The 24,388-nt window shown below is 31.0% G+C and overlaps 1 protein-coding gene across 1 annotated transcript in view; it reads left to right on the forward strand.

Annotated features, from left to right (window-relative positions):
• The first annotated feature begins 2,074 nt into the window (after positions 1-2,074).
• The window catches only part of LOC107451131 (lewis-type alpha-(1,3)-fucosyltransferase), a 36,673-nt gene continuing 14,359 nt past the window's right edge, over positions 2,075-24,388 (forward strand). Inside the window, exon 1 of the mRNA XM_016067135.4 lies at positions 2,075-2,285. Coding sequence (XP_015922621.1) covers positions 2,283-2,285 — 3 coding nt within the window. The 5' untranslated portion in view covers positions 2,075-2,282. The remainder of the gene's footprint in view (positions 2,286-24,388) is intronic.

The raw sequence follows: 24,388 nt of genomic DNA on the forward strand, positions 1-24,388 counted from the left end.
TAAAAATCTTTTTAAGCCTGTAAATTGTTTTACAGCATTGGACAAAATTTTTTTTTTTTTTTTTAAATTTTAGACAAAATAACGACAGTTTGAAAACAACTTGCAACAGTAATGTATATTTCGAAAATAAAATAGCAAAACAACTGGTTTTGAAGAGTTTAAAATTGCGTGCGACTGCTAAAGCAAAAAAAAAATAAATAAATAGATTTTAGTGTTTATGCTTATATATGCTCATTAAAAATATTACCTATAGTAAATATTAATTCTAGAATACTTGAGGTGATATTCTCATTAGTTTAAACTTACGGTTTCCTTTTTTTTTAAACATTGAATGCATGAATTGTAATTTATTATGTTCACATGTTTCCCAAATCAACATTTAGGATTGATACTAATTTTATGATTATTTTATCAAAATCATTAACTCTTTGCTTAGTAGAGGTAGACATATTCCTTTCACCCACAAGTTATCTTGCTCAGATCTACATTTGAAGATCTCAAATTTTTGACGATTTTGCCTTTAGATTAAATCAAGATCATCCATTTAGTAAATTTTTTTTTGAGAAAAAAAGAAATAAAAACATCTAGCTGATCTTTTTTTTAAAAAGAAAAAAAAAAGAAAATGGATTCAATCTTTTAAATATACACCGAAGAGCTATTACACAGCGTGGCAGCACGAATTTAGTTTGCCAAGTAGGACCACAAATGCTCTATTGGATTAAGGTCAGGTGAATTTTGGGGCCAAGACATAACTTGAAAGTCACTGGAATGTTCCTCAACGATTTGACCCTTATGACATGGTGCATTATCCTGTTGGTAAACACCATCCCCTGCAGGAAAAACTGTTGCCATGAATGGGTGAACCTGGTCTGTAACTATGCTCAAGTAGCTTACAGAGACGTCAGGGATTGTTCTATGAGGATTATGGGTCCTAATGTGCCCCATAAAAACATTGTTCCCGAGCGAGAAACCAGGAAAACCTAGGCGAGCCCAATGTTATAGATGGAGGGTGGTCATAATGTAATGGCTCTTCGGTGTATACTAGAAATGCCCAATTTTAGAGATTAATTAACATTGACAGTGAAATTTCATCTTATTAAATATTTTGTATTACTTTAAAATTTTAATTGTAAAATTTTTAAATGAAGGCGACTTTGCCACACATCACTGGTCATTATGGTGATCGTCTTGGCCATTAATCTTTCACTTCTTGAGGATTTGTGTGAGTTTCGAAATGTAGCGGCGCAGCTATTTTAATTAAAATTATTTTTTTCTAACTTAAATAAGTTTGTATAAGAATATTTATTTACAGTCTTAAGATTTATAAGTTTTTTTTTTTTTTTTTTTTTTTTTAAATTCATATTCAAACGTATTTATTAAAGGCGTAATCATATTCATTATAGAACGATAACAGGCCATAATGATTTTGTAAGTTCATAAAGAATTTATTTGTATTTTAAACTAATGGTCTTTTTCCCTCATAGCTTGTTTAGAATTCTGCTGTGTGACCAAAAATTTCACTATCATCAAGAGATCTAGAAAATAATGCTAAATGAAAATATTCTTTAATTAGAATTCAAACAGCTATTCGAATTATATAAAACAATAGAGGACCGAAATAAAAGAAAAAGCCTCGTGGAAGCAAATAAGTGGAATAAACGTGTTTTTCTTTTTACTCTTTAGGATTACGCAACTTGTTTTCAAAAATATCCCTTTCATCTAACGATTAGGATTAAATATTTTTATTAACTTTCAAACGATAATGATAAAATATTTTTAATTAATATTCAAACGACTACTTGAATTTTAACGCATCAGATAAAAAAAAATTCTTAAGCGGATGTAAAGCAATCACAATAGCACAGTGGCGATCATTCTTATTTTCTTAATATCATTTAGCAGTAAATTGAGCTCATTTTGTGTGAGAGAGCGTGTCCCCCTTTTCAAGTTTCCGTCTAAAATGTCACGTGATTTACTGCGATATCCCGCTGTTCCGTGGAACAAAACCACTTCATTCTGTTATAGAGCGAAGAATGATTTTAGTTTTCAGCAGTTGAGAGCTATCTTCGTTTTTTTTTTCTTTTTCTTCAGCTCTACTTGTTTTTGTTTTTAATTAACAAGTGGCGTTATTGTTTTGAGAGATTGATGCAGCGTGTGCGTTAACTATTTGTGATATTTGATGCTTATGATAAAAAGGGAGTTTCAGTGGTGGTAGGGATATGCATTTATTAATCGTTTGTCATGATGTTACCTGTAAATTGGAATAAAATTGGAGAGGAATTATGGTAAGAATTGATATTTGATTTCATAAATAAAAAATATGAGTACGTAAGAAGTTAATATATACTGTTGTCAGTTAAATAAAAGGTGGTGGTAAAACGGCAATAAAAATAATAATTTATCTGGGTTCGAAAATTAGAATGCACGAAACGTATGGGGCACTTCTTCACGTGTTTCTGATAGGGCTTGAATTTTTGCACTGACATGTCGACCGGGTATGTTAATATTTCATCAGAAATACCCTAAAATACTGATTAAGCTCTCCTTCAAAATTTTATTATGAATGAAAATTTATGATATATCATAAGTTAGCTTTTTCCTTTTTATTCCCCATATCATGTTTTTTTTTTATTAAAACGATTCACATCAAATTGCTATGCATAAAAATAAAAAGTTGAAATGTGAAACATAATATCGTTTTATTAGCTGAATAATATCGTTTTTGCATCTGCTTTAAATCAATAAAGAAATTCGATTAGTTAGAAGAGGTGAGTTTACTTACATATGTCAAGCATAAGTATGGTATGTTTCGTTACAACTTAATATCTATATTTAATATTTTATTGTTTTGCTTTCTCTTTCTAACAAGTGAGGTGTATTATGTGGTATAAGTTAATTCAAGTGATTAGTTACATTTAGGACTGGGCTATAAATCGATATATCGCGACATATCGATTTAACGCCTATATCGGCAAACCGATACAGCGACTTTCGTTCCAGACGATAAATCAGAAATATGATTTAAGCCGTCGAGTGAAGAAGAACGCAAAACGATATAACGATATAGCGATATAGCGATACACGCAAGGACCTTCTCTTACGTTCCGATGCCAACTCGAGCTGTGGAAGACGATATTCGTTTCGTTATGTTGAGATGGCCTTGACTGATGAGCGGTAGAATCAGAATCAGTTTTGAGAACATATATCGTGATCTCACATGTTCGTTTTCGCACCTCTTGAAATCGTTTCTTGTAGATTATTTTCTATGGGATTAACTTCGTGATCGCCGTCGTAACCTTGTTCTGAACGCAATCTATTGTTGTTGAAAAGAATTTATTGAACTTTTTGTTGATTGTGTTGAACTTTTGTGATTCAACGCTAATTGTTGAAAAGAATTTATAAAGAAGAGTTTCTTCATTAATTAGGTAAGTTTTTTATTTATTTTCTGACAAAACTTTTTTTTCATTTTTAAATGTGAAAATTATCCGAAATCTAATTTAAGGCGCCCATAAGGAATTAAATTACAAAGTAAATAAATTTGTTAGGTTATTTTTTTACTTTCTCTTAATATATTAAAAACCTTTTGGATAAAACTTCTAATAATTTAATGGGCTTCTATTACTGTTTTTAAATTTAAAAATCTTGAGTTGTTTTTATTTTTAGAAAGTTAAAGCAAAACTTATTTTTTGGACATAAGTCAATAAAATTTGTTTGTTCAAAAGAATTTGAAAAGTTTGCGAATTTTATTCATTTCTTTTTTTAATCAATTACTACTTCGTTTTATTAGAGAGTAAAATCATTATTTTTTTTTAATTTTCGTTTTATATTATTAGTTAATTAGCTAAATATATTACCGAATATCACAATTCTTTTGTTTTTATTTTTAAGAAATTAAACCTTACTTTGTTTTTCGTTCATAATTCGGTCATTATTTAATTTAATTTAATTATTTATATGAAATAATAATAAAAATAGTGTTTAAAAAGCATTTTTTTTCTACAATTTATTTAGCTCTTTGTTTCAAGCATACAAATAATTTTTTAACGAACTTATTTTTTAAATTTTCTTCCTATGCTGTTTGGTAAATATATTGAAAAATTTTCAATTTTTTTTTTATTATTTATTTTTAAACTAAGAAATCTTTCGTTATTTGCGTGATCATTTTTAGAAAATATAACAAAACTTGTGTTTACTTTTTCATTAAGAATTTGAACATTACGATCGAACTGAATAATTCTGTAATTATTTACGCATAATAGTACAAACAAATATTGATTTGTTAAAAAAAGTTTCGTTTTTTTTTTTAAACGTTTTTAACACTTTGTTTTAAGCGTAATTTCTTAACAAACTTTTTTTTTAATTTTTTAAATTTTCTTTCAATAATTTGAGCTAGATATATTTATAAAATTCCCTTTTTATTTTTAAACTGAGAAATCTTTCAGAGAACGAAAATTTTAAAAAATTATAACAAATCTTATGCTTACTTTTTAGTTTAAAATTCGAACATTTTTAATTTTAAACTTTGGCTTTTAGTAAATCTAACTTTTATTTTAATTAAAATATGTTTTGAAATTTTAAAATCAGCTTTTGTTTAATAACAATATTTTTTTTCATTAAGGGTGTTTTTTTTATCTATCTCTTTTCTTTAATTTTTTAAAAAAATTTCAAATTCAAAATTTCTATAGTAATTCTTTAATTTCTAAAAAGTTGCAGTATTGATAAAATAATATAAAATCTGGTTTTTTATTTTTGCTAATTTTTTTTACACAAATTTTTTTTTTGTAATAATTTATTAACTTAACATTTACTCTTTTTTCCTGTTCTAAAAAATATTTAATGCAGAATTTTTCAATTTTATTAATATTTAATTGGAATTGTTTTAAATTTGTTATAAATAATTATGATAGATGCTTATAGTTTAAATTTTATTGGTAAAGTTTAATAATATCCTTTTTATTTATCTTAAGCTATTTTCAGGTTTAACGTGTCCTCTCCATTGCTCTAAAATGTAAAACAATTTATAATAATTTTGCTAAACTCTATATAAATTTGTCATGAATACGTTCAAAAAGAGATTAATACAAAAATTTATAAGGCATATTGTTTATTTCTTTATATATATATATATATATATATATATATATATATATATATATATAGTTTTTATCTTGAGATTTGTTACTCATTTCGATAGATATAAAAACTATTCGAAATAGCTTTGAACTTTATTAATTCACTTTTTTATATATTAAGTAAATATCTTACTTTCTAAATTTTTCATTTGTTTTGTAATATTAAATAATTTTAATATCAGTACTGTATCAATAAAACATATGCCTATTTCATTGGTACATATATACAAAAAATTCTATTATTATTAGGAAATATAAATTTTGTATCAACTGTAAAATAAGCCTTTTTGATTCTTGATAATACGATTTCAAATAGTAGTTTTAATTTATTTGTAAATTTTTGGTTTAGGGTAGTTAGTTGAATAGTGAAAAAAAAGTGCTTTGGGTAACACATATATTTGTTTCATTTTTAAGAGATTTATTCTAACAGCTTTTTTTTACTGTATTGACCCACCAAGTTTTCATGAACGATGAAAACGATTATTTTTTTTACTTAAATTGCAGCTTTTTAGAAACCTTACTGTAATATTTTACCATCAATGTGAAATAAAGTTGTAATTCTATTTTTAGGCACTTTAAGATGTATCCGATTAATCGTACTCTTGATTGTCCTAAATATGAACAACTTGTTTCTAAAAAAAAATGTAAAAGTCTTGTTTGGAAATATTTTGGACAGCCAGCAGATATTAAAGGTCAGTTGGTTGCACAAAATATTGCTGTCTGTAAAACTTGTAAGTATCCTGTTTCAGCCAAAGGTGGAAGCACAACAAATTTGATGACTCATCTTAAGATTTATCATCCTTTAACATTTTCCGATGTTACCTCTTCAAATAAACAGCTCCAAAATGCATCACCTTCTTTTGTTGATAATATAAGTCAGAGTAGCACTTCTTCAAGCAAAAATGAATTCATTGATGTAGATGATGCTCCTGTGCCTCCAGCAAAAAAACAAAGAACACTGCATGAATTCCAACCCCTTGGTGGAAATTGCTTAAAAAAGTATAACGATGCTGTTTCAAAATTTATAGTTGAGACATTACAGCCATTTAGTGTAGTGGAATCACAATCGTTTAAAAATATGGTTCATATTCTGAATCCTAGGTACAAAGTACCCTGCAGAAAATATTTTTCAACTACAGCTATACCCAGACTTTTCGAAAATGTAGTTGACACTATAAAAAGGCACCTTTTAGCTATTGATTCCAATAATGTTTCAATAACTACTGATTGCTGGACTTCATTGTCTAATATTCCTTATATAGCTATAACTGTGCATTTCATAAATTCGCAATGGGAGCTTCAATCCGCCTGCCTGACTTGCAAACCATTTAACGAAGATCATACAAGTCAAAATATAGCAGAAGCAATGACAAGCATTTTGTCAGATTGGGACTTAGATATTGCTAACATAACATCATGTACTACTGATAATGGCAGAAATATTCTAAAGGCAGTATCATTACTAGAAATACCACATGTTCCCTGCTTTGGACACACTATTAATATTGGTGTTAACAAAGCTTTGGAAATACCAAGCATTAAAAAGGCAGTATCAAGGGTTAGAAAATTACAGAATGCTCTTGCACATAGCTGGAAGATGGTACGAGATTTCCGGAAAGCACAAGAATTAATGCAAATGAATGTTGTTTCACTACCTAGTGCTTGCATAACTAGGTGGTGGAGCATCTTGAAATTGTGTAAGAGATTCTTAGAGAATCAATTGCCTATCCGCAAATTGCTTCAAGACTATCCATCAAAAAAACATCTGATGGCGGATAGTAATGAAGTGAATACATTAGAGGAAATAGTCAATGCTACAAAACTTTTGGAAGAGATATCGAAAAATCTTTCAGGAGAAGGATATACTACTGCATCATCAATTTTGCCTCTTTTAAGAAAAGTAAATAAGAGTTTAAGAGAGCTTCCTTCAGACAACTCTATGCAAAAACAAATAAAATCAGAACTCTTATCATCTTTAATAAGGTATGAAAAACCTGAGCTAATGTCTTTATTAAGACTAAGCTCATTTTGTGATCCAAGATTTCGCTTAAATTTTATAGATGAGCCAGAACAAACTAAAATGATTGTATTAGAAAAGATGATAGCATTGTATGAAATAGAAGATGCTCAAAGTGTCGCAACCGTTGAAAACCCAAAAGTATTAGAAGACACTAAAAAAGGTTTAGAGAAACTTTTAGAGAGTGATGAGGACGATGATACTTTAAATGTTAACATTCTGACACCATCATGTAAGGCAGAAAGAGAGTTCAATAATTTCATTTCTATGCCAAAAGTAGGCTTAAATGATGATCCACTCAAGTGGTGGAAAATGAATGAACATAATTTTCCGACTTTGAAACTTCTCGCCAGGAAATATTTGACCGTTCAAGGATCCAGTGTACCGTCAGAGAGAGTTTTTAGTACTGGGGGCAATGTCGTTAGAAAAAACAGAGCATCTTTATCACCTAAACATTCGGAAATGCTGATATTTTTATTTCAAAATAAAAATTTCATATGAAGTTTCAATTTTGCTACTTATCAAAGTTATTTTTATATGGCTCATTTAGTAAAATTATTTTTTACGGCTTTAAACTTTTTTTTTCAAAATTTAATTCACTTAAACTAATTGATTTTCAAATAATTCATAAACCTATCTTTTTAAACTTTCTTTGATTTCTAGTTAAAAGCTTAGTAAAGTATCTAACTTAAATTAAGACTGCTTATACCTTATAAACGATAAAGAAGTGCAAATATTTCATTCTGTATCTACACACATTTTTTCAATAAATATTTTAAGTAAGATTTGTACATCTTAGTCAATTTATTTAATATCTTTCTTAAGCAAAACATATATATTTTCAAATTTATAAATTGATTTAAATCAATCTGCGTATGAAGTCTTGATAGAAATCTGACTTTCTGTGCCTTAAAGTAAATGAAATTAAAAAATACTATATCGCGATACATCGCTATATCGCGATGCAAAACTGACGATACATCACGATATATAATTTCTAATATCGCCCAGTCCTAGTTACATTATATGCATATCTTTTCGTCGAAAAAGATGTTAGTGCTTGTAAAAGTTTCATTCAGTCTGATGCCTGAGCAATGTAAATACAGGATGCGTAGTTTTTTAAAAAAGAGCTTAAAGGTGCTTATTTTCGTTTTTTAAAAGCCCTTAAAAGTGCCTTTTTAATTTTTTTTAAAAATAGTGCTTAATTTTCCCTCTTTCAAAGTAAGATTTTTACATTACTATATTGATTTTCACTTCGAATTATGCAAAAAGACACAGTTCACAGTATTCTATTCAACGTTTTCACAATTAATTCAACCCCAATCTATTTCGGCGTATTGTCAGTCCGTAGCATATAAAAACTCAATTTGTTTTACATGATTTAAAATGTCTTAATTTTTGACAATTGTCAAAAACAATGCTGAAGGGCTCTTTGACATGACGCTTAAAACAAGATGAAACCGTCAATTATCAAAAACTTTCCAACACTGCCTGATTATATTTTTTTAAAGTGCTTAAAAATATTTTTTGAGTGCTTAAAAGGTGCTTATTTTTTGTTGAATAATTTGGCTGCGCACCCTAAAATATTTTTCGAGATTTATAATAAAAAGTGATAGACCATGATATATTATTTTTCAAAACTATCAAACTCACTGCAAATATATCTAAATTATTAATTGATTAGTAATTCATTAAAATCAAAGACATAAATTAATAATTTAATTCTTAATTATAAATTAATTTTTAATAATTTTCAGTTTCTTTAATTTATAATTTGATGCACAAGATAAAAACATGACAATTTTCCTTTAAAAATATTAAATAAAAATACGAAAAGTTCCATAATTTAATTTTGCAAACTCTTGACATGTCCTTTCAGAACAAATTTTATAGACTTAAGTTTTTTACAACAGCAAATGTAAAATTAGGAAAAATCAAATAAACTGCTGTTTGTAGAAAATGCAACACCATGAAAGAATCATCAGAATCAAATGAAATTTAATGCAGAAACGACTTGTACTGATACAAATAAATGATGAAATTTTCAAAACAAAAGAAACAAATTAAGCGTCCGAAATCAGTATTTGGTGCAGCCACCACGCGCTGCAATAAGTGCTGCTATACGACGTGGCATGGAGTCAAACAGATGTTGAATATCTGCTTGAGGAAGAGAATTCCATATCGCTTGTATGCGCAACCAAAGTTCGTCTTTGGAAACTGCAGGACGCGGATCACGAGTGAGACGCCGACCAACCATATCCCACACGTGCTCAATAGGCGACATATCCGGCGAATAAGCAGGCCAAGGAAGAAGTTGCATGCGTTGTGCTGAACAGAAGTCTCTAACAGTCCGCGCAACATGTGGGCGTGCATTATCCTGCTGAAAGATAGCTCCAGGGATGCCTTGAAGGAAAGGAACGACTTCGGGCTGTAGCACTTCACGGACGTATCTGTTGCTATTGAGATTACCCTCAATTCGTATCAAATTGGATCGTCCATGATACGAAATCGCACCCCAGACCATAACTCCGGGTGTTCGACCACTATGTCGTTCAATGATACACTCAGGAAGGCAGCGTTGACCGGCATAACGTCTAACACGAACACGGCCATCATGGGTCCACAAATTGAAGCGTGATTCATCTGAAAAGACAACTTGGTGCCAATCAGCTCGCCAGTCTCTGTGCTCAAGAGCCCACTGCCGACGCAGCCGTCGATGATCCGCCGTGAGGGGAATCCTGTATAATGGCACCCTTGCACGCAATCCACGGCGCAGCAGACGACGACGAATTGACGAAGCCGACAATTGTACACCTGTAGCAGTAGACCAATGTGCTGCCAGCTGCCTGGAGGAAGCTGTGCGATCATTCACCGCCATGCGGAGCAGGTGTCGATCATCGCGCTCTGACGTCACCTTCTGTCGTCCAGTGCCTGTTTTTCGAGTTGTTCGGTGCTCGTCGGTCCACTGCTTCCAAACTCGCATCACTGTGGAACTGTTCCGCTGCATACGAGCTGCTATTGCGCGATAGGAAAATCCTCCTTCTCGAAGGCCGATTATCCTCCCTCGTTCAAACTCCGTAAGTTGCTTGAATTTCTTATTCTTCCGTGGTGGAGGCATACTCAGGTCTCACTAAACGTTTGCCACTAACAAATAATCATAGACTATTTTCAACGTCCCGCTACAGCACTTTATTTATACGCTTTCAGCATCAATTCAGAGGGCGCTGCGCGCGCCACGCACGCGCGATGGCTCTGAAACTTTATTAATTTGCATAATATCCTATAATTGACATTTGCTGCGAATTTCATTTGATTCTGATGATTCCTTCATGGTGTTGCATTTTCTACAAACAGCAGTTTAAAATTTAATACAATATGTGTGTTTTGCATGAAATATATTTTGGCGGCATATTAAAAGAACGTAATACCATGGGAAAAACTCTTCTTGGAAAATTCTCTTTCCTCTACATCAGTAATTTAAAATATAGAAAAGGGGTATTTAGGTAAACTTATAGCAATACCCTGTTTCCATTAGCAGGTTTAAGCGTAAGATGCGATCTTTAAAGTGGTAGCAAAGCTTCTGAAGTTTTAAGTTCGTTATTTTCCCAATGTGGCTGCCACAGCAAAGATGGCTAAAGATGGAAAACGAATAAACATGAAGAGACAGTTTTTTATAAAACAAGATTTATTTAAAACATCATTCACACATTATCAAAGCAAAAGCAAATTGAAATTCTTGTAACGGATTAGTATACAGCTTAAAATAAAACAATGCAATTGGGTATACTATAGCCTACGTCACAGATCGTGTTATTCCTACTAAATTTAACTAGTAAACAGCATTTTCTGCGAACCTGATTTCTAGCAACAAGTAAAAGCATCAAACGAAGTTTCTTGTTAATGTTATAAGTCGCTACTCGCCAGGTTGGAATTGTATTAGTCTAGTTCCTTTGGAAATAATTTATATTGTTGTTTTACCGAAGTTTATGAATTTAGTAAGCATATTTAAAACTCAGTTTATTAATTAAACTAAAAGTTAAATGTTATTCCTAGTAAGTGGAAGTAGTTGTGCTTTTTTCATATTATACCCAATTGTTTTTCTTGATCTCGTTGTACTGTTTTTCTATTAATGCTTGTGTTAGCTGGATAATTTAAGGACTCTCTAAGGGATCTTAAAAATGGTGTTCTGGGTCAGAAAAAGAATTAAAAAAGTTTATGAGAAAATGTAACATAATTTTAAAGTTTATAGTATTAATCTTTTTCCATTTCAATACAAGGAGTCGATTGCTAAATAAAAAACGAGCAAGCGTGATGTTTTTTGCGTTCAATCAAACAACTTAAGATTTTAATCTCTAACCCAATTTTAATATATCCTCACATCCAGAAAAGCTTGAGTTAAGCTAACTCAAATATATGTAAATGGAAACGGATTTCAGTTCGCTCGGCTTAAAGTTAAGCTTTATTTGCCTTAAGCTGGCTTATCTTGCTAGAGTAAATAAACCGCTAAGTTTCAAATTCTGAAAAGAACTTGCATAGTTCTTGCATAGTTGCAAGAAAGTTAGCATAATAATGGTATGATCGTTAGCATAATTGTTAGCAAGATAAAAAATAAAATTGGCAGATTACGCATAGGGCAAGTGATCCTACAATATTTGTTTGTATTTTGATAATTCGAAAAAAAAAAGCTTTTGAATCTGCGTGTTTTGTTTTAGGTTTACCAGAATTGGTAATAATACCAACGAAGGTAATACAGAATTAATCATGAAAATTTTCTCCCGTGGTATTAACGTCCTATTATAAATTACACCTTTTGTGAAACTTATAAGAATTATTCAATTCAAATGATACTTTGTTTTTGATATTACGACTTTCATACAAATATATTTATGGGATGTTATGTGGTTGTCAGATAAATGAAAATTGCCCCATTTCAATCGTTGAAGGTGAAAAAGCGTGTCGGTTATTATAAGGTATCAGTCATTGTATTATGAGATTGTCATAATTGGCTTACAAGCAATGTTTTTTTGCAGTTGATTCATGTTAAAAAGCAAAACATTAAACAGTAAAACAGTATGTGAAAAAAAATTTAAGTCCAGGAACTTTGCTTTTGTGCTATGAAAAAAACCTTGAAGCATTTTGGCTAAAAACCTCTTTTCGCTTTTTTTAATGACCAAAAACCGAAAACACCTTTTAGATTTATTTATAATAAAATGTATGATATTTAATAATATGAGGAAAATATTGAAATAAAAAACTTTTTTCGCGCTGTAAGAAAATCTTTAAGTATTTTAGCTGAAAACCACTTTTTAATTTTTTTTACTGACTAAAAACAGAAACTTTAATGTCTGACTTTTGCTAATTTTTTTCTTTCGAATCACTTTCAAAATTAAGAAAAATGATTCATAAATATAAAATATATATTGACGTTTTTAACATATGAGTTTATCATCTGTATGAAAAAATATATTTAAAAATATATATCTATATATATTGACATTTTTAACATATGAGCATAGTTACGCCATTTTTCTTTAGTTGAATCCAATTTCAAAATGGCCCCTAATCTTAGTTTTCTTCGAAAACTTCTCGTAAAAGTTTTTTAGTCGTTCATCATCGAGAATTTTTTTTAATCTTGTCTGATTTCCCTTGGATTGAACTCCCTATATTTATATACATCATTATACCATTTATCATCAAATCCGCCAAAGTAAAATAATCAAATTTTTTGAATGACTGGGGGATTCCCTTCCTTACTCGCCACGATCTAGAAAATGTAAGGAAATAAAAGATGATAAATTTAATAAATTTCACACTAACTCGAAAATGTACAAGTTGTTAACAGTTTTTAACTTTAGTTATATGAGTATGCGATTGTAAAAAGATAATAGTTTTAATGTGATTATTTTTTTCTTCGCTTAAAAACAGTCAATCAAAAAAAAAAAAGAAAAAAAACGTCAACAAACGTCAATTACTTAAGAATTAACTAGAAATTTAGCCAGAATGAGAAGCGCTGCACGTCTTCAGACATTACGTGACAGTGAAAAAGATTACAATTCTTCTCCTCATAGTTTTCGTTTAACTACACTGGTGTGCAAAACTTAAGCAACAAGTGCATTTTTTGTCATAACTCTACAAGAAATCATCCGATTGACATGAAATTTGAATATGATGTACATTATTTTGTACTTAAACGATGGTAAAAGAATAATGGCGCAGAAATGAATATAATGTTTAAAGTAGGGCATGGAACAAAAAAAGGCTTTATTTGACATATAGTGGCGTTACGCATAATTGCCTGAAGAAGCGTAAGTACAACTGGCAGATGTTCCCTAGTATGGGATATGCCCTCCCCTTACTGTAATTGTTGCTTGACATCGTCTCTCCATGCTAAGCACCAGATTATCCAGGAGTTCTTGGGGTAAACGTCTCCATTCCTCCTTTAACGCATCTTTCAGCTGGTGGGTGTTACCAGGAGGCTACTGTCGTGTCGCAAGACTTCTCCCTAATGCATCCCATTCATACTCAATGGGATTTAGATCTGGAGAGTAAGCGGGCCAATCCATTCGTGTGATATCTTCATTTTCCAATAGCTCTTGAACATTAGCAGTACTGTGTGGCCGGGCATTGTCATCCATAAAAATGAAGCCTGGTCCAATGGCCCCTCGGAACAGACGCACATGGGGTAGGATTACCTCATTGCAGTAGCGGTCTCCAGTTACAGAACCTCGGTCGAAGATCTGAAGCTCAGTCCGCCCGTTCAACATAATGCCACCCCAGACGACAACTCCAGGACCACCGTAAAACAAAGAAGAACAAAATTTAAAGAACATGAAATATAGTGTTCCTCTTAAGACATTATAGTACTAGGTACTCTAGGGGTACAGAGAGAGCAAATTTCAGACCTTTGTCTTGCTCTCTCGATAGAAAAGGTTTTGTACTATTTTTATGACTTCCGGGGGCTGGTACCCCCTGACGACATCAGCTTCGGTTGTCATTATTATATTTTTCATTTTCCATTGTTTTCTTCTTTGTTTACAATTTGTTCTTGGTTTCAATTTTCTTGTACAGTTTCTGCAGCATTGCGTAATTTTCCTTTGAAATTGTAGTTTTTAGCTGTTTTTTAACATGAATTTTGATTTCTTCTTTTTATTATTGTAATTTTTATCATGAAGGTATAAGTTTTTTTTAATCTCTAGTGGATGACTGCGAAAAATTAAAATTGTACCATAATTAGTCGTAGAACCGTTTCATTAAATTACTTAGGAAGTGTTTTTTGAAATTTAACGAACATGGAATATAATGCTCCTCTTTAGACATTATAGTAAAAAACTGAAAAAAAAAATCGTTATTTTCCTGCTAATAGTTTTCTCTAAACTAAATTACGCAATTAAAAAAAAGACTACATATTTAGCAGAATGTGACACGTTTGAAGTTGAATTTTCACCAAGGAAAAAAAAAACTGCAAAATCAAAAACTCTTTTTTAATTAAAATCTAAAAAAAATATATATTTGCAATATTACTATAGTGCAGAATTCCTGACGTCATTATAGATGATGGATAAATAAAAAAGGAGAGAAAGGGAAAAGAAAATGAAAGAACAAGCTTTTGTAGAAGTATTATACATTTGTATTCAATTCATGTAGCGTTTCAGGATAAAAATTTAAACTACAAAATTAAAAACTTATTTTTCATAAAATCTAAGAAAAATTGAAATATTATTATAGTGCACAGTTCTTAACGTCATTAGAATTTATTAGATGACAGAAAAATAAAAAAAAGATAAAAAAAAAAAAGAAAACGAAAGGACATGCTTTAGAAAAATTATAATACATTTGTAATTTGAATTCATTTCATGTCGAAGTTCTGATTCCACGAAAACGATTACAGTTTCGACTGTAGGGTTTCTCGGTACTCGAATCTAGCGAATAATTTCACGTTTTTGTATTGGAATGTTCCTTAAACATTTCTCTATATAATGTGTACAAAACTTGATATTTCCCTTGCTATAGTGTTGCATTATGAATAAATTATAGAGATTTAGTACACTAGGAAAAAAAATGTATTATTCTCAGATAATCAGTTGATTTGAAAATATATTTTCGAAACCAGATCTGTTTTACAGTTCTGCAAAGAATAATTCACAAGTGGGCATGCAATTTTCTGAAATCCATGCAAAGTGTAATTTTTAATAATTATTTATTATTTTTAAGATTTTATTTAACTATGTTCGAGAAAATGCTGAAACGTAAGGTATAATTTTTTTACACCATTTTGAACAACATAATTTTAATGAGAAAATACAAAAATTAATGAAATCGGTTAAATAGTTTCTGAGTTACCAAATTTCGTTCAGATTTTGCATTTTTCTATTAAAAATTAAATTTTTAAAAAATAATGCAAGAAATGGGGTCTTACAATTCACATTTTTTTTCCAGAACATTATTAAATAATGTTCAAAAGGTTCAGGCCCTCGAAATCATTAAGATTTAGTCTCGGTTCGGGAAAATTACAATCATTAGGTTATAAGGGTTCTGTTTTTTATTTTGTTCACTGTATAGCGTAGTAATAATAATAATGACACATCAATAATAATATTATAGCATAATATAATGACATAATATAATGTCATAATAAATTTCTTTCAATAAAAAAGCGAAGAAACTTCTTACGATCGAGTCATCATCGTAATTAATCTTATAGATGTCAATAAATGCACAATAAGTAATCTATTACAATAGTTGATCTTACTTTCATGGTTAATGACCCAAGGTTGGTTAAGTGTTTTGTTCCGAAACTTTTTCATCTTTAAGTTGATAAATTATCAGAAAACAATTGGATATTGCAGCATCACATGCCATTCTTTTTTTTTGTATTGGCAAGTATTTCAAAATTTTATATACAACTGTTTTAGAGAAAACTTGCATTATATGAATTTTAAAGGACATTAATTAATAATCGAATGTTTAAGTGTTAGGCTGTAGTGAAACTTTGCGTGGTTTCCAATTATATATTACACTTTTTTTGTATCTTTATTGAATGAAGATAGAATTGTAGACCAAGTTTAAAAAATAAAGAGAGATAGAGATAAATGTTTAGGTCATAGGTCATTGTATAGGTCATAGCAGTGGTTTTTCTTTTTGTTTTCACCACCACTCATTTTTTTAAAGTTTTTATTTTCATAATGTATATTTAAAGGATTATGTTCTTTCCAGATTTTTTTTCATAATTAATTCTATTTTTATCAATATTAGAATTTATTTAAGCAGACGTGACTCATGGTATAGAGCAGTGTTCCCCAACTATTGTTCCATTCAAATTTTATTTATTTAAAAAAAGGGGGCCCCCTAGGTAGTGACATAGTTTTTTCAATCTTTGTAATGTATCATTGTCTCCGATTACCCCCAGATGGAACCGTCTCATTGCAAAGAAACAAGCTCAGGGTTCTCATTGATTTAACGTTCTAGTAAGTTAAAATGTTAAATCGCTTAATATTTATTTTTTGGTGTATTTGTGTTTTATTTTGAAGGCATGTTTAAATATAATTAAATTAAATTAATAAATCAAAATAATCTAAATATTAACAATCAACGTCCCACCCCCCACAACGGGCCGCGGTAAAATTATCAAACGTGGACAGGTCCGCGGTGACAAAAAGGTTGGGGAACACTGGTATCGGGCACATTCCTTCCGATAAGATGAGCCTGGTTTCAATTCCAGAGATGGCTGGTCGGTACGAATTCTGTTATCGACCCACATCAACCACAAGGGTGATGTAAAATGTTTTCAGTGGTAGACAGGTCATGAGTGAGAGTACCCTTGCGGTCGGGCTACCCGTGAAAGTTTTTCATTTTTTTTCTTCCTATTCTACATAACGTAAATGCTAGTTAGTTCCATTACGAAGCCCTCGACGTAGCCTAATTTGTTTCGTTGCTTCAATTATAAGCCATCTTTTGTCTTCTACGTTGGGTACAAAATTATAAGGATACGGAGTTAAGCATTCATAGTCAAAAATCAAAAAAATTAGAAGACTGTTTCACGCCTGTTATAACCTTAAATAAAATATTTGTATTAGTTTATTACACTCTAATATAGTAAAATTAAAAACAATATTAATATAAACTTATTATAGTACCATCTATGGCAAAGAATATGGCTACAGCCACACACACGCGTTACAGCTCGTTTCAAAGGGCGGACCCATTCATACAATCATTCATTCATCTACAGATCGTAATTTTGACCTGAACCAGAGAACGATCAATCTCCAATTGAGTACCCCCAGAGGCATTTATTTGTCATGGGAACTTGGAGGACTTTTTGACCCGATACATATTGTGCACCAGTAACCATTTACTACACGGGGAGCTCCTAGCCAGCAGAGATTGAACTGGAGACCTTTTGGACATGGGCCCAACCAATTACCAACCAGACTATTCCGATCCACGCTCAGGGAGGGGATAGAGCGTTCGCTTTCCGATGAGGTGAACCGGGTTCGAATCACAGTGAAGGCTACTGGAAACAAATTCCGCAACCGGCTCGGACCGGGTACAGTGCTGAAGTCCTCAGTGGTAGACGGATCATGGGTAAAAGTCCCCTTGTTGTCAGGATAACCGTGGGAGGTTTTCATGGTTTTCCTCCCCATGTAACGCTAATGTGGGTTAGCTCCATCAAAAATTCCTCCATGATGGAATGGCAAAGTTCTTCCAAAACTTGATCCAGGAGTTCCCTTGTCTTCCGAATTAGGTTCAAAATTACAAGTCAATGGAAGCGAAGCTAATCATGAATTAAAAATTGGGTCGCTTGTTCAACGACGGTTATAATAATAATAATAAAAAAAAAATGCCTACAGAATCGAACTGAAGCACGGTCAAACATTTTTCTTGCTACCATAATTGAAAGATTTATTTTTAAACGTAATTATACAATTAAACTGCTCGAAACTTTATCAGCGAGTGTCCTCGAAAAAATATTTTTCTACTTCAACATCAGTTTCATAACGATCCAGTTCCTGCCTCTTACTACAGCTAATCTGAACAATCATTAAAATATATTCATGAAATGTAAACTGAATTATTATTACAAAATTTTACTGCCAGATCGACGAATTTTATCCCTTTAATGCAGATTTTTTCTATATTTTTGTAGCATTTTTTATTATTTTGTATCAATTTAGAACGAAATAAGAGAAAAATTTTATTTTTAAACGTTTGTATTTACTTTTCGTTTGGAGATCGAAACTATTAGGATACAGAGATTAAATCGTAACATGACTGAGAAACGAAAGCTCACAGAGTATCGAAAAGTTTAAGGGATCGGGAATGAGATCGACTAAAAATGAACGTGAATTTGATCGATCTCATTGCACGTAAATTTTTCTTTTTTACCATTATTTTGTTAAAATATTTTAAAATCCTATGTTTAACAGAAGCTGCAACAATAAATGCTATTGAAAACTTAATTATAATCTCAATTATTAGCAGCTTTCTGTACTTCATCTCAACGTTTTACGTTCATAATTTTACATCTAAACAATTATCCCAAATTTCTTTAAGCAACTTTTTCTTCAAAAAAAAATCCAGTTAAGAAAATCTAAAGATAAAAGTTATGTCTTTTTTTGAGAAGGGCAAGTAATATGCTTTATTAGAACCCTGCAAAATTTTTGTTTGATAGAAAATTAAACGAGTTTTATTTCCTTTTGCATAAATGTTGTAATACTCGACCGAGAGCTGTGGTGGTTCAGCGTTAGCCTTCCAATGAGGCGAACCGGGTTCAAATCACAGAGATAGCAGGTCGATACGAATTCCGCACCCGGCTCACACAGACCATAGTGCTGACGTAAAATATCCTCAGTGTTAGACGGATTATGTGTTAGAGTTTCCCTTACCTTCAGACTAACCGTGGGAGGTTTTCGTAGTTTTCCTCTCCATGTAACGCAAATGCGGGTTAGTTCCATGAAGAATTCCTCCGCGAAGACAAAATGTCTCCCAGTTCTTGATCCTGGAGTTCCTTTGTCTTCTGGATTGGGTTAAATATTTCAAAACTACGGAGCTGAACATTGGTAGTCGTAAACTCAAAATTGGGTCTGCTGTTCAACGACAGATGTAAAATAAAATAAAATATAAGTTGCGGTGGCTCAGGGGATAGAGAGTTCACCTCCCGATTGAGTGAACCAGGTTTCAATCCCACTGGTGGTTGGTTGATACTAATTCTGCACCCGGCTGCCAGCCACATAATCTCGTAAAATTTGACATAAATTATCTTCTATGGTGACGGATCATGAGTTAGAATTCATCTTCTCGTCCAGCTAACCATGGTAGGTTTTAATCGTTTTCTTCTCCATGTAACGCAAAAGGGGGTTACTTTCATCATTCAGTCCAGCACCAAGATTAGTTTGCCCCAATGCTCGATCCAGAAGTTATCTTGTCTTCTTGGTTGAGTTCAAAAATACAAGGCTGCGGCGATAACATTGATAGTCGTTAATTCAGAGTTGGGATATCTGTAACGCCGGTGAAAGTAAAATAATTAACTCATAATAATTGGCGAGCATTGGGTAATCATTTTAAATTCTATCGGGTCCTGGAACCGGACGGGTAAAAAAATTCATCAACAGGTGCCTGGACCCAGAACGTTTTCTGGGACCGGTATAGCGATTTTCCAATCTAGTTGCTTTTAATGACCCACTCTCCTGTGTGGCGTTTTTATTTTATTTTTTAAAGACCATTTTGTTTTTAAAATGATAAAAAATAAGAAATAAAATAGTTGAATTTATTTTCGCAGAGCCGTGGCCGCTCAGGGGATAGAGTGCTTACTTCCCAATGAGGTGACCCAAGTTCGACTCACAGCGCTGGATGGTCGATATGAAAGTTCCCTCAAAAAGTCCTCCACGAAGGCACATTTCTCCCAAAACTTGATCTAGGAGTTTCCTTGTCTTCTGGATAGGGTTCAAAATTACAAGTCTACGGAATTGAACTCAAAATTGGGTCTCCTGCTCAACGACGGTTATAAAATAAAATAAAAAATACGTAATCAAACTGGGATACGGTCAAACGTTTTCCTGCTACCATAGTTGAAAAGAGTTATTTTAAAACGTAATTATACAAGAGAACAACTCTAAACTTTACGAACGAGGAATCATTGGTAGTCGTTAAGTGGAAATTGGGTCGGTTGTCTAACGAAGATGTTAAATTTACTTTTACCCGGGTTATGAAAAAGTACATAATCTATTTTTTTTCAATTTTACCACTTTTTAACTATTTAACTTTTTTTTCAAACTTTATTTTATTTTATAAGCAGCGTTGAACAGCCAGCCCAATTCTGAGTTTATGAGTATCAAGGCTCAACTTCGTAGCCTTGTAATTTCGAACCCAATCCAGAAGACAAAGTGAAAACCTGGATCAAGCATCGGGACAAATCAGTTGTCGTGCAGGAATTTTTTGAGGGAGTTAACCCGTTTTTGCTTTTCATAGAGAGGAAAACAACGAAAACCTCCGATGGTTAGCCAGACAGCCAAGTGATTTCTCACCTACGATCCATCTAGCATTGAGAATATTCTGCGTTAGCACTGTGGTCAGCGCGAGCCGGGAGCAGAATTCGTACCAACCAGCCACCGCTGGGATTCGAACGTGGGTCCCCTCATCTCTAAGGTAAGAACACTCTATTCCGTGAGCCATCATGGCTCACTTTTAAAAAAAAATCACGCCAAGATGAACAAATTAAAGCCACATTTTTTTTCAATACTATAGTTTTTAGAAAAACGTAATGTTGAGGCTTCTTAATTTTGGCTAAGCTTATAAAGATTTATATTGTACCAAAAGCTAAAAACTCTAGTAAGTAGTAATTAGTATTATTTTGATATCGAATGAAAATGGATAGTTAAATATTTCACGAAATGCATAAATTCATTGTGTCTATTTGTTATTAAATGATTAACAAAAGCGCAATTAACTGATATAAAAATGTAATACCTATGTTGCCGGTAAAGTATGAAACGCCGACATTCTATAGAATGCCTAGGCATTGTATGTAATGCCGGATGCTTTTAGGCAAGGTATGAAATATGAGAAGTATTACATACTTTCCCTAGGCATTGTATATAATACCTAGGGATTCTATAGAATGGCAAATGCTATTTAGGCAAAGCATGAAATAAAACTTTGTTATTATGTAAATGATGTTCATTTCTTAAAAATAAAAATGTTATTCTGAAAAAATAATGAGAGTGCAATTAAAAAAAAATTATTCAAAATGCATAAAGAAGAATTAAAGTTGTACAAAACATAATTTATGCCTTTCTTATTAAGAGAAACAGAATTTTCATATAAAATATAAGAAATTAACCTACTTGTGTTGCAACATGGCAGGCTTGAATGACAGTTTGAATTACATTTCACTACATTAAAAAATGAATCGGAGATGTATTTATACTTTGCCGGTTTCTCATTTGGCATTCTATAGAATGCCTAGGAAATGTGTGAAATATAAATCATTTCATACATTACCGGCTAGTTTTAGGCAATATATACAATGCCTAGGCATTCTATAGAATGCCGGATTCCAAACTTTGCCGGTAATACATACATTTAACATCGAAAATAAACAGTGGTTATAAATTATATTTTTGAAGCTTAGATTCTAGTTTTTATACAAATAGTTTGTGGTTTTAAGAAGTTATAGTACTAGTTTTAAAAATATTGAGAAAAATTAGGTGCGCTTCAGTAAGAATTCCTGAAGATTGTTCTCCGAATTGTTTCACCTTTGTGTTGTTCATCCTTTCTTTAAAACTGAATCTTTAAACCGATGCCTTTTTTAACTGTTTGCGATTGAATGTTTTAGTAATTTTTCGAGAACATTCATTATTACTGAATGAAAAAAATCTAAATAACGCCTTTTGTATAAAACATATCTTTCAAACGGTTAAGTGACTTAACGTGTTTTCATACTTGAATCAAGGGCTAAAAACATAACAAATTTGATGCTTTAAATTTTCCTTCTATCTATAAAGTAATATGATGAATAAAAACTACAGATTTCAGACGGTTGGTAATTATTATTTGTTTTTTAATTATCTTCTTAAAATAAAATTATTTATTTAGCTTATGAAAACATTTTATTTTAAAGTAATTACTGTTAAAACAGAACTGTTGGAATGTAAAGAGGAAAAATTACTTATTTATTATTCACATAAACTATTTACGTAATTCTTATAACTTCGAAATCAGATATTTAAAAGATAAACGCGTATAATCTGTCATGAATCCTTCCACAGTTTTGACAAACAAGATCTTTAAACTTTTGTTTAATTCAAACAATAAACTATTATTAACAGGTCTGAACTAGATCAGTTCATCTTAAGTTCACTTCAGTTTAGACAAGTACTACTCAAACGTTTAATAAATTATTTTTTCTACTCAAGAGCACTTATGGTATAAAAAAATAAGTATTTGACTGCATTTTTTTAATATTTAATTACATACATTTAATTTCATATATTTGTAAAAGGAAACAAAGAATTTCTAGTTGAAAATTAAAAGTTTAACACCAATTAAAATCCCTTATTTCATTCCATTTTTAAATTGATGTAAATAAATGTAAAAAATATATCTAACTGTAACATAATTATATTGAGTAAACTCAAATGATATCCACAAAACATGGTAAATAAAACACGTTATAAGGGTAATTATCCGTTAAATGGGACCAAAAAATTGCTATAATTGACCATATTTTTGAGGATGACGTTGCTTAATTGAGGTTATAGGTACTACTGGTATTGTGTTAATAAGTGGCAATAGTTTTTTACCTGTTACCATTTATTAACACAAATTGTGTAACGGGGTAAGCGTTTTTTTATAACCCCTTTAACGGATAACAATCAATTTTAAGCAACTATGTATAAGAGAACCAGATTTTCCCCTCCTTTTTTGTAAATACTAGATCTTAATTTATTAATATTTTAATTAATACCTTTTTTCCACCTACTACTGTTTTTTGTAAACTTACAAATAATAATTTGTAATTATAGTTCAACAATGCTCACACAAAACTACTCAGCAATATTTAGTTGTGATTCAGTAGGATCAACTATTTTTAATTCAATTTTTTACTAGATATAAACTTTCAAGGACTTCGAGGTACTTTTCCACACAAATAATTTCAGTTATTTTATTTATTTGTTTATTAATTTTTCAAAAAAATATTAGTTGTCGCATAAAAAAAAAACAATTTTATTTATTTACGTTCGGTGACTTTTCATTAGCTATTTTATCTCCTGCCCCCGGCGAAATGGAAAAGTACCGATGAGGATTTGCATTTTATATTAGTTTAATTGATATTTATGAGCTAACTCAGTACTATACGAAGCTCGGGGAAAAAAACGCCAAGTTTCGTCATCCGCTGAGCTGCACGTCAACAAGCATCAGCCAATTACTTATTTATTACGTTTAATATTTCTTAAAGTAAATGTGCTTTTTTAGAAGATAAACTCATTAAAGGTTTTTATTTAGTAGTTCAAGGTAATTAATTTTTAACTATACTTTTTCTTCAAACTTTTAACACTTGGCGACCATTTTGGCTCTGGTAATTTTGATTCGTTCCCATCTAACTACTAAGTAATAAGAATAGTTTTATCAATTTAATTTTATTTTCACTTTAGTACCAATTGCTCAAACTTTTAGCCCTGCTTAAATGCTTAATCTACCTTTGTAATAATTTGTCTGAAGGGCTTAAAAACAGGGTTGGCTGGTTTATACCAAATGGTTTTTTGGTTTTTAAAAAATCAAGTTCGTTAAAAAAAATCAAGTTCGTTTTTTATTTTATTTATCTAAATATTTTTGTTTGAATAGAACTAAATAAAAGAATATCAAATTTTCGTATAGAAAATTTCCAACTTTATATTTAAATTCTTATAGGAATCTGTATTTCTTTAAATAGCCATAAATATATAATTTTTAAATGTTTGTATATCACAGCTTTCTTGCAAAAATATAGAAATGAATCTATATGAGAAAAATGTTTTAAAAATGTATAATATTAAATAAAGTAGAACCAAACCCTATTTTTATTGCTTTTAAAATTAGTTAAATCATGCAATTATTGAACAAGTTAAAATAAAAAGTTAGAGAAATTTTTTTGTCTTGTTGAAGACATTATGCTTGTTACAAAATGAAGTGCTTATTTTAGTTTTATGCTGCACTTTTCGGTATGAGTTTAGAATTTTGTTCTGTTTTCAGTGTAAAAAAT

The sequence above is a fragment of the Parasteatoda tepidariorum genome, chromosome 4 (assembly GCF_982258835.1).
Source record: "Parasteatoda tepidariorum strain Cologne lab strain chromosome 4, Ptep-v5.0, whole genome shotgun sequence".
Taxonomy (NCBI): domain Eukaryota; kingdom Metazoa; phylum Arthropoda; class Arachnida; order Araneae; family Theridiidae; genus Parasteatoda; species Parasteatoda tepidariorum.